Source organism: Bubalus bubalis, chromosome 3 (genome assembly GCF_019923935.1).
Source record: "Bubalus bubalis isolate 160015118507 breed Murrah chromosome 3, NDDB_SH_1, whole genome shotgun sequence".
Taxonomy (NCBI): Eukaryota; Metazoa; Chordata; class Mammalia; order Artiodactyla; family Bovidae; genus Bubalus; species Bubalus bubalis.
The window spans coordinates 48390874-48402893 of record NC_059159.1 but is presented as its reverse complement, the minus strand read 5'-3'; the positions used below and the strand labels follow the sequence as shown (position 1 = coordinate 48402893).

At 40.6% G+C, this 12020-nt stretch overlaps 1 protein-coding gene across 2 annotated transcripts in view; it reads left to right on the top strand.

Annotated features, from left to right (window-relative positions):
* LOC102396153 (schlafen family member 11) overlaps positions 1 to 12020 on the top strand; it is a 23911-nt gene extending 11891 nt beyond the window's left edge. For both annotated transcript variants that reach the window (XM_006056225.4, XM_025281090.3), the window contains exons 3-5: positions 754 to 882; positions 8918 to 9641; positions 9956 to 12020. In XM_006056225.4, coding sequence (XP_006056287.4) covers positions 754 to 882; positions 8918 to 9641; positions 9956 to 10766 — 1664 coding nt within the window. In that variant the 3' untranslated portion in view covers positions 10767 to 12020. The remainder of the gene's footprint in view (positions 1 to 753; positions 883 to 8917; positions 9642 to 9955) is intronic.

The window sequence follows — 12020 nt, the reverse complement described above, 5'->3', positions numbered from 1 at the left end:
GTGCGAGGTTACTTACATCTATTGTATCTGCATGATGCTGCTACTGCTGCTGCTAAGTCGCTTCAGTCGTGTCTGACTCTGTGTGACCCCATAGACGGCAGCCCACCAGGCTCCCCCGTCCCTGGGATTCTCCAGGCAAGAACACTGGAGTGGGTTGCCATGTCCTTCTCCAATGCATGAAAGTGAAAAGTGAAAGTGAAGTCGCTCAGTCATGTCCGACTCTTAGTGACCCCATGGACTGCAGCCTACCAGGCTCCTCTGTCCATGGGATTTTCCAGGCAAGAGTACTGGAGTGGGTTGCCATTGCCTTCTCCGTCTGCATGATGGAACTACTCTAAAATGATATGTTATGATGCATGTCTCCCTGACTCTCCATTTAGTGACATCATATTGGTAGCTTAAAATTGCCCATGGTGGGAATATTTACACCACAGAAAAGTGTACTAAAAGAATGTGCTCTGTACCATAGAAGAAATAAAAACAAAATGCTATTGAGAAACAGAGAGTGGAGACTTATACTGAATGGAAACACATTCAAACTTTCAGATAACATCTCTCTTATGATGGATTTGGCAACTTTCATATGCGATAAAGGCACTTGTCCATATAGGGTGAATGGGGTGTTATCTTGCTATTATGTCTCAAGTCATGCCTAGAGAGCCATATGATACACCCGCTCATATAAAGTCTTTTTCAGTGGTGAAGAGATGAACTAACATGCCAGAATAACATGAATTTCTTTTCTTTGTTAAGATCTTACACAGGTGTGCAAAGACTTTGAATCTCAGCTGAGTCTGTCTAACAGCCCTCCTCAGAGCAGACCAGTGTACTCCAAGAAAGGTCTGGAACATAAGAAGGATCTCCAACAACTCTTATTTCCAGGTAGCAACAATGGTTTGCCTACTTGACACCAGCCAGTTTCTGTGTTAGTAGAAGGCAGATAAACTGTTATGTTTGTTATTTAAAGTCCTGAAAGTACACTCTGCAAAGCCTATGTGTACAAGGTAATAGTGCTACACATATTGATGCTAAGTAGTTTAGAAATGAACCCTCACTGACCTCAATCACTGAGGCAGTATCACATATAGAATCCAGGAACATTATTGCCCTTAAAGACCTTTTGGTCTTGTTCTTAAATAGGACTGATCATCAGTATTTCTGGTTATTTTTAAAAGTACAGATACCTGGCTCCACACTCCAGACTTCATAAATTAAAATATCTGAAGATAGAACCTTGTAATGTTCATTTTTGCAAGCTACTCACAGTATTCTGACCCTCATTCATATTGGGAACTTTTGATCTGGTTGAATTAGAGGCACACATTGAACTAAGAGCAAAAAAACTGCCCTCCTCTACCGAATTTACCAGAGGAGTGCCAGCTATGAATATGAAGATATAAGATTTACATCAAGATGGAACACAAAACAAATACAATGAAGATCAACTACAACATGCATAAGCATGTTTGGGTTTGCTGCTGCTGCTGCTAGTCACTTCAGTTGTGTCTGACTCTGTGCTACCCCATAGACAGCTCCCCCTTCCCTGGGATTCTCCAGGCAAGAACACTGAAGTGGATTGCCATTTCCTTCTCCAATGCATGAAAGTGAAAAGTCAAAGGGAAGTCGCTCAGTCGTGTCCAACTCTTAGTGATCCCATGGACTGCAGCCTACCAGGCTCCTCAGTCCATGGGAGTTTCCAGGCAAATGTTTGGGTTTGCTAAGTCACTTCAGTCGTGTCCAACTCTATGCGACCCCATAGACGGCAGCCCACCAGGCCCCCCCGTCCCTGGGATTCTCCAGGCAAGAACACTGGAGTGGGTTGCCATTTTGTTTGGGTTTAGAACAGCACAAAATTGTGTTTCAGGACCAAGGATAGCATCTGTTCTCATTCCTCGCTCCCAACATGTTAGGCTTTACCTGCAAGTCCATTGCTATCCTCTTTCTATACTTCTGGAGAGGAAAAACCATTTGATCAGCTATATGTAGTAAGTTAATGGCTCATCTGACATTAGAATCTGATACATAAATGTCCTTTTGTTGTTGTTTAGTAGCTAAGTCGTGTCCAACTTTTTTGCCACCCCACGGACAGTAGCCTGCCAGGCTCCTCTGTCCATGGGATTCTCCAGGCAAGAATACTAGAGTGGGTTGTCATTTCCTCTTCCAGGGAATCTTCCTGACCCAGGGATTGAACCTGAGTCTCTTGCATTGGCTGGCAGATTCTTTACCACTGAGCCACCAGGGAAGCGTCCTATGTATGTGGAAATGTCTATCGAGGACCATTAAGTTAATAGATAATGATGTTCCAATTAAGATTTCTTTTTCACCTTACCTAGTTGAGCTCTTTGCATTCATTTGCATATCAATTTATATTTTACTAATTGTCCACAATAAACAGTACTAAATCGAAGAATAAACATAAGCATTGATAATTATTTTTTAAATTCAATAAATTCTATTTTAGTAGAGCTTATTAACACTGAATAAACTATATCTAAAAACAAAACACTGGGCTTTATGCTCACAGAGTGATAACCTATTATTCTGGTATAAAAAATAAATTTTCCAGGAATCATACCAAACATTTGAAGAACAGACACTATTCAAATTATTCCAGAGTCATATAAAAAAGGAAAATTCCCAGTTTATTTTAAATGGGAGTAACAGTAATTGCAAAACTTGACAGAGATAGCATACAAAAGGAAAACTCAGACTAATCTTCCTTATGAATGAAAATGCAAAGACAGAACTCCAGAAATGAAAGGATGGATCAACATTAAGAGAGTAATTATTATAATCCACCATTTCTTCATGCAGAAAATTTTATGCTTGTCCTCTTATATACTGAAAAAGCATTTGAAAAGCATGAATATACATTTTAATTTTTAGAAGACAAGAAAATAGGAACCCATAGATAATTCTTTAATATTATATTTATATCTATGTATTGATATCTATATCTATCAATATCCCCCAAAGACCATTATGTTAATAGGGAGATATGAGAAGCATTCTATTAAATTTGGGAACAAAAGCATTATGTGCACTACTACAACTTTTGTGCAGTATTAATTAGCCAATGCCATTAAATAAGAGAAAGAAATTAAAGGGATAAAAACTGAAGAACATAGGATCATATTCAAGAGAATCCAATGGAAAACTATTATAAACAATAGAAGAATTTGGATTGAATACCAATAGTTATATTAATAACATTATATGAAGCACATAGTTTCCTAATATAACAAACAATCAAAGAAAATACCCAATTTTCAATAGCAGCAAAAAGTTCAAATATCTAAGATAAGCTGATCTGAGAAAAAATTTTAAATAATATTGAAGGACACAGAAGAAAAATAAAATGGAAAAACATGTTATATTTTTGAAGGGAAGAAAGCTGTCAATTTTCTCTAAGTTATTTTATAAACTTAGTGAGATATTAATTTAAAAAAAAAAAACCAAGAGATTAACTTAATCTGGAGAGTAACTTAACTTCACTGGAACTTAGAGTTCCAGTGAAAAAATAAGTAAGAAGAGCCAGGAAATAAAAATCTGAAAAAGAAGAGAATAAAGAAGGGCACTCCAGATATGAAATCACTATAAAGCCTCAAATAGAAACAGAGTTATATTGGCATATAATTAGATCAAGGGTACAGAATAGAAGATCTGATAATAGATGCAAACACATATCAGAATTTAGTTTGTGATGGAACTGGTCTCTCAACTAAGGGAGAAGAATGGGGATGTTTCAATAAAGAGACATTGGGATAACTGGGTGGTAATTTATTTTTAAAAAGATAGATTCGTGATTTATACTGTATACCAATATAAGCTCTAAATCAATCAAGAATTTAAAAAAATCAAAGCCATAAGTTTTCTAGAAGAATACATTCATAAATGTCTTTATGCTTTTGGCATGAGGATTAGAACAATCAAGATTCAAAATCCAGAAGCCATGAAAGTATACTGATATATATGATTACATTAAAAAAAAATAAGCAGTGTGCATGGTTAAAACAACTAAGTACAAAGTCAAAGGGCCATTGACCAGCTAGGAAAAATATTTGCAACTGATATTACAGAGGGCCAATGCCTCTCATATAAAAAAAGCTTCCCAAAGTTGATAAGGATAAAGAACAACTTAACAGAAAAATCAACGTAGTTCAGAGCAAATAAAATTCAAATGGCTTTCAAACATTTGAAAAGATGCCTAACAGTAATCAAAATAAGACATGTAAATTTAAACAAGCTATCATTTGTATCTACTGGATTATAAAAAAAAAAATCTGATATTATCATTTGTATGCTATACTGCTATTTCACGGCATTTGTATGCTATGCTATGCAAGTCTTCCCATTCATTACTGGCAGAGATACCTATTGGTACAACCATGGAAGACAATTTGGCAATATCTACCAGAAGGACAGATGCATTTACCCTTTTATCCAGTAATCCCACTGCTGGGACTTTTAAAATTATTATTATTTTGGCCATACCACATGGCTTGTGGGATCTTAGTTCCCTGACTCGGGATCAAATCCAGCTCCTCGCCAGTGAAAGTGCTGAGTCTTAATCACTGGACTGCCAGGGAGTTCCTGGGAGTTTATACTTTATGTATACCTCTATGCACACTAAATGTCCAAGTCTATGTACAAGGTTACTCATTGTAATGGGCTTTCCAGGTGGCTCAGTGGTAAAGAATCTGCCTACCAATGCAGAAGACATGGTTTGATCCCTGTGCAGGCAAGATCTCCTGTAGGAGGAAATGGCAACACACTCCAGAATTCTTGCCTGGGAAATCCCATAGACAGAGGAGCCTGGTGGACTACAGTCCATAAGGTCTCAAAGAGTCAGACACGACTGAGGATTGAGGAAATGAGAGTGCTCTCATTGTAATATTCTTGTAATAGCAAAAGGTTGAGACAGGGGCTTCCTTGGTGGTCCAGTGGTTGAGAGCCTGCCTTGTAGCATTGGGGTTGCAAGTTCCATCTCTGGTCAGGGAACTGGGATTTCATATGCCACGGAGCAACTGGAGAATCCATGGTTTGTGATGAAAGGTCCCACATTCTGCATCTAGGACCCTACACAGCTAGGTAAATAAATATTTATTTTTAAAAAGTTGGAGCAAACACACAAGAACCCATCAACAGGGACTTATGTCACATCCGTAAGATGGCATGTTAGACAAATGTGGAAAAAAAAAAACAAGGAAGTTCTTGGCACTTGTATAGAAAGATCTCCCACACATATTGCTGGCCAAAAAGATGTGAGGGCTAATCGCTTGTATTTGCACGAAGAAGTTTTGGAAGAATAGGTGAGAAACTGGCAAAAAAATAAAAAGGTCTGTGTTAGGGGAGTAGGATGGAGTTGAAGAGGGAGGAAAAGAGCAAACAGGAGTAGAAGTGTTTTGGTATTTGGACTATGTGGATGTATTACCTAGTTAGAACTATTTTTTAAAGCAAATTTTCATTTTCAGGGTCTGCTATTATTAGATTCTGAACTCTCAACGTGGTAAATAATCAGTTCAGTTTCAGTTTTGCAGTGGGAGTCCAGATACTACGGATAGGGAAATCCACTATTGATTGACAGTAGTTTAGCTTCAGATTAAACACTATAAATGTTTCTTGAAAGAAATGTAATGACTCTCTGGAATTTTGTCTGTGCCTGGCATTATGGATACTAGAGAAAGTCAGGGGTTAGAGTACTGGGTCAGATCCGGCCAGCCCCGAATGACCTCCATCCTGGGGTCCTGAACTGTGAGGTGCCCTCACCTGATTTCTTGTAGTTGGAAGAGCCATCAGTCCAGATACTTCAGGGATGCGTGTGTAACGGTTTCCCTAGACCATCTACTGCATAGCACAGGGAACTCTGCTTAATATTGTGTAACAGCCTAAATGGGAGAAGGTTTTGAAAAAGAATAGACGCTAGACATGTGTATATTTGTGTAAAAGAATCACTTTGCTATACACCTGAAACTAACACATTGTTAATCAACTATACTCTAAAATAAAATACTCTTAAAAATATTTACTTATTGGACTTCCCCAGTGGTACAGTGATTAAGAATCCATCTGCTGACATAGAGGACTTAGGTTCGATCCCTTGTCTGGGAAGATTCCACATGCCACGGAGCAACTGAGCCCATGCGCCATAATTGCTGAAGCCCATATGCCTAGAGTTTGTGTTCTGCAACTAGAGACGCCATCAAAATAAGAAGCCAGCGTACCACAGCTAGAGAGTAGCCTCTTCAACTAGAGAAAAACCTGTGTGCAGCAATGAAGACCCAAATGCAATCAAAAATAAATTAATACATTTATTTTTTAAATTTTATTTATTTAAGCTGCACTGGGTTGCAGCATGTGGACTTTTAGTTGTGGTATGCTTGCAGGATCTAGTTCCCCAACCAGGGATTGAACCCAGGCCTCCTGCATTGGGAGTGCCCAGTCTTACCCACCAGGACTCTAGGGACTCCCTAATATAAAAAAAAAAAAAAAATTCACACACATACACAAACACAAAAGATTTCCCTAGATCCATGGTGAGATTAGTGCTTAGTATGGATATGAAGTTCTGTGAGAACCCTGAGGAGAGAACAAACATGAGGGTTCAGGAAGGACTGGAAGGACTAAGATGTCAAAAGTAGAGGGTTTTTTTTGGAATTCCCTTGCTTTTTCTAAGATCCAGCCAGGTCTTAGTTGTGGCACACAGAATCTTCCACCTTTGTTGTACCATGTGGGATCTAGCACCCCAACCAAGGAATCCACCTGCAATATGGGAGACCTGGATTCGATCCCTGGGTTGGGAAGATTCCTTGGAGAAGGGAACAGCTACCCACTCCAGTATTCTGCTGCAGAATTCTATGGACAATACAGTCCATGAGGTCGCAAAGAGTTGGACACGACTGAGCAACTTTCACTTTCAAAAGTACAGGAGGGCATTCGAGTCTCAGGGCACACCTACACAAAGGCACAGAGGCCCCAAGTCACATGGAGAGTGGTAATTAGTCTGGTGCACATGGAGTGGTTGACATTTTATTGACACCTAGTCTGGCCCCTGTCATTGATTAAGTGCCATGTAGAATATCAAAGAAATGAAAGGGACACATTGTCTCCACATAATTTCCTTGGGAAGCATATCCCATTATGTAATTAAAGAAAAATAAAAGCTATTTGATGAGGGGGAGGTGCTATGAACATCAAATGCTTTAGTGACATGCTCCACTTAGCAGCAGGGGTAGTCTGTGTGGCTTGCAGGGCTGTGCAGTAGAGACAGCGAGAGGGTCTGGTGTCTGAGACACCACTGGGTCCAGCCCTCGGCTCTGCCACTTCCCAGTGATGTGACCATGGGCCAGACACTTGACCTGTTTGTGTTCCCATTTACTCATATGAAAAAGAGAACAGTCATTATATCTGCCTTGCAAAATTGTGAGAACCACACATGCATGTCAACTCCCGGGTATAATCAACAAATGATGTGTTTTCTTATTTTATACTTCCTTTTGGTTTGGTTTCTAAAGCTGCATGTTAAAACGTATCCTTATATCTTCTGTCTATCCAACGATGCATGTTTCCCCCCATCTTTTAAATATTTATTTATTTATTTTTGGCTCTGATGGGTCTTGTTGCTGCTCAGGCTTTTCTCTAGTTGTGGCAAGTGAGGGCTACTCTCTAGCGGCAGTGCGTGGGCTTCTCATCATGGTGGCTTCTTTTGTCGTAGAGCACGGGCTCTAGGTGCTCAGGCTTCAGTAGTCGTGGCACCGTGGGTTCAGTAGCTGTGGCTCCCGGCCTCTAGAGCACAGGCTCAGTAGTCATGGTGCATGGGTTTAGCTGCTCCGCAGCATATGGGATCTTCCTGGATCAGGGATCGAACTTGGGTCTTATGCATTGGTAGGAGGGTTCTTTACCACTAAGTCACCAGGGAAGCCCTCCTCCCACCTTTTAACATCTCCAAAATCCAGATGTTTCTCATCATAGATTCCATCTCCTACTCACCACCACCCGGGTTACAGACAAAATCCAGTTAAACAAACATCTGGTACAAGTGAGAAAGCACCACGGCAAGGAACAATAAACAACTACCAATGAAATATGGGTAATTTCACTGGAAATCAACACTACAGATCCAGATTCTAGAATGTGATCTGATACCGCCACCACAGAATGACAATGGTCTCCTCATTCCTCCCCCCACCTCTTTGGAACAAATGATCATTGACATAAGTTTAAAACGCTACCAGGCAAAGTTTATTCTCATGTCACAACATTGCTCCTTGCTCCCTCATGTCAAAGGAAGACTCTTTGTTATGGATGCAGTCTTACATAGATCTGTGGGTGAGTGATGCTTCAGCAGAGTTACCTCAGAGTCTGATCTCAGGGTCTCCCAGTGCAGGGCTGCATGGAGTTTCCTGCTAGTAAAGTTCTCATGGCTCCATCTTCTCCACTGACATTTAATGACCACCTTCTTCTTGGAAGGGCTCTTTCCTACTTCCATCAGTGGGGACTGTTCAGGGGCATTTTGAGATTCAGGGGCTTTAAGAGCAGCAAGGGAAAGAATAACTTCTCAACCAGCTACAATGAGCACACACTTTATGCTATTTCAGTTATTCCTTGCCATAAGAGATGTGCTATTTTTGTAAACATGGATTTCTGTTCGTTTTACAGATGAAGGAACAGTCTTAGGTTAAGAAATTTACCAGGGTCATAAACATAATAAGCATATAGGCTTAGATGAAGTGTGTCAGACTGTCAAGGCTTCTTTTTCTTCACTGTAATATACTAATGTTGGCAAAAGAATGTATATAAAATATGTAATTTATAATAATAAGATTACAATTTATAAGTATTTTGCAATTTTGATTAATTACAATTAATCATAAAAATGTGACCTTTGCCCTTAAACATATAATCTTTTCATATCTAGTGACACCAGGATGTCTGAAATATACCCCTGAATCTCTCCAGAAGGAACTGTTCTCGCAGAATGAAGGTTTGGAGGAATTAATAAATAGGCAAATAGACCCATCCTCCCAGGGAATTTTAATCCTTTCTACAAGCTGGGCTGTGGACCTGAACTTGGAAGAGAAGCAAGGAGTCATCTGTGATGCTCTGCTGATAGCGCAGAACAGGCCGCCCATCCTCTACACCATCCTCAGGGGGCAAGACGCAGAGGGGCAGTCCTATTGCACTCACACCGCCTTCACTCTGAAGCAGAAGCTGGTGAATATGGGAGGCTACACTGAATATCTGTGTATCACGACCGAGGTCCTCCACCTGAGTCCCGAGGGCAGTGCACAGTCCTCGGCGGGTTCAGGCTCTGTGATTGATTACCCCAGTTCCTATCACCTTGCAGACACTCAGCAAATGGAAGCTTTGCTGCAGTCCCTTGTGATCGTCTTGCTTGGCTTCCAGTCTCTCTTGAGCGACAAGCTCGGCTGTGAGGTTTTAAATCTGCTCACAGCCAAGCAGTATAAGATCTTCTCAAAAAACCTCCGCAAGAGCAAAGAGTTGTTTATCCATGGCTTACCTGGCTCAGGGAAGACGATCATGGCCATAAAGATCATGGAGAAGATCAGGAACACTTTTCACTGTGAGACACAGGAAATTCTCTACATTTGTGAGAACAAGCCTTTGAAGAATTTTATCAGGTAAGCAGTTGGATTTTTTTTTTTTGGCCGTACCACATGGCTTAAGGGGATCGAATCCAGGCCCATCGCAGCAAAAGGGCCAAGTTCTAATCATTGGATGGCCAGGGAAGTCCCAAGCAGCTGAATCTTATTGTCAGCAAATGAGGTTCTATCTAAATTCACTCCACATCCCCGACAACCTGAATCACCTTGTTTCTTGAGAGTAAGATGGTAAAATGATCTGTGGCAACAATACTGTATTTGTAGGAGTATGATCATTTTCTTCCTTTACTGACTCAAGAGAAAAGTGGGATGTGACTTTTTTATTTTCACAGGGGCAAAAATATCTGCCAGGCAGTGACCCGGAAGAGCTTCATGAAATATAACTTTGAATACATTCAACATATCATCATCGATGAAGCTCAGAATTTCCGCACTGAAGATGGGGACTGGTATATAAAGGCGAAAACCATCACTCAGAGAGATGTGGATTGCCCAAGAATTCTCTGGATCTTTCTGGACTACTTTCAGACCAGCCACATGGAGTGCATCGGCCTCCCTCCTCTCTCAGCCCAGTATCCAAGGGAAGAGCTCACCAGAGTGGTACGCAATGCAGGTCAAATAGCTGGATATCTACAAGATGTATTGGAGAAGGTCAGGAAAAATCCTCCATGTAACATCCCCCCTGAACCCCTGAAGATGTGCCTTAAAGCTGAATGGGCTCAGGATGTTCAGGGAACCTTAAATATTAAGAAGAACTTAACTCTGAATGCAATAGTGATGCACGTGGCAGACACCTGCAAGCTTCTCTTTGAAAGGGGCTATTCTCCCAAGGATGTTGCTGTGCTTGTCAGCACCGCAAAAGATGTGGAGAAATACCAGCAGAAGCTCTTGCAAGCAATGAGGAAGAAAAGGATAATGTGTCTCACCAACGAGAGTGACGTGGAGGGTGATCACATGGTGTTGGACAGTGTCCGAAGATTCTCAGGTCTGGAAAGGAGCATTGTGTTTGGGATCCATCCAAGCACGGTGGAGCCGGCTATCTTACACAACGTTCTTGTCTGTCTGGCATCCAGAGCGAATCAACAGCTACATATTCTGTGGCAGCGTAAGGATAAAGAAGTATTCCAAACCAAAATGGGATGAGGCGATTTGCTCTGTCAGAGTCCATGGGTGGCAATCTGATTGGTGTTGGAAGAAACTTGTCTTTTCCATTCATGGGTCAGCTAGAGATTTGGGCAGAGCTGACATACAGAATCTGGAACTTCCCTCTCTGGCTCTCTCCTTTCAGGGATTCCTCCCCAAACTCCTTCTGGCAGCTATTGTCCCAAATTCTGCCCCTGATTCTTCCAACCAGAAGGATAGTGGTTTTCTAAAGGAGCTTTAATCACCCTGCACAGCACAGACTGTGACCTGCCCTATGGCTAAAAGCCATAAAAACAATACATTTGTCCTGTGGCTATTGTTTCTTCTAAGTCTGGACCCTATAGTGTATTTTTTAAAAAATTTGTCCAGGATCTATAGTTAATCTGCAGAAGGGTGGTCTGGATGGGACTACTTGGCCAAATTAGAGGCAGAATTCTTGTTTCCAGAATTCTTGACATTTCTGTATGTCGCATTGATCCAGGATTTGGGAGATGCCCAAGATAGTTCAGACAGCAACTTAGTGGGTCTTAATAATTTTTGGCAGAACAGAGAGCACTGTACAATTATTTAATCTTTTAAAATTGTAAGTGCCATTTTTTTTTGTCCTCAGAATATCCCAGATCAAGCTTTAATCATGATAGTAAGCGTTGATTGTCACTTTACAAAGAAATTATAAACCAATATAAAACAAAACTAAAGCCATTTTCTCTTTAAGTGAGAGCATTAGAGACCAAAATCTGCTTCTAAAGGTACACACAGGTCATTAAGTAAACAGAACTAGGAAAAATACAGTCTTTACAGATCAACTTCTCAACTCCACTCTACTTAATGTTCTATAACATATCAACTTAAAATTTAAATCAAGTATATTCTTGAACTGTAATTTCCCCCTTTACTTTTATATTTTGGTGGGCCAGTCTTATGGACTGAACATTTGTGTCCCTCCAAAATTCATAAGTTGAAGCCCTAACGTTTAGTGTGGATCTATAAGGAAGTCATTAAGGTTAAATGAGGTCATAGGAGGGGGTCTTGATCTCCTAAGATTGGAGACCTTATGAGAAGAGACACCCAAGAGCTCTTTCTGTCTCTTTCTCTGTCCACACACAAACACGAGGTCATGTGAACACAGAGAGAGATGGTGGCCACTTCCAAGTCAAGAGAAGAGGCTCCAAGATGATACAACTCCTACTGACACCGTGATCGTAGATTCTCAGCATCTAGAACTTTGTGAAATAAATGTCTATTCTTTAAGCC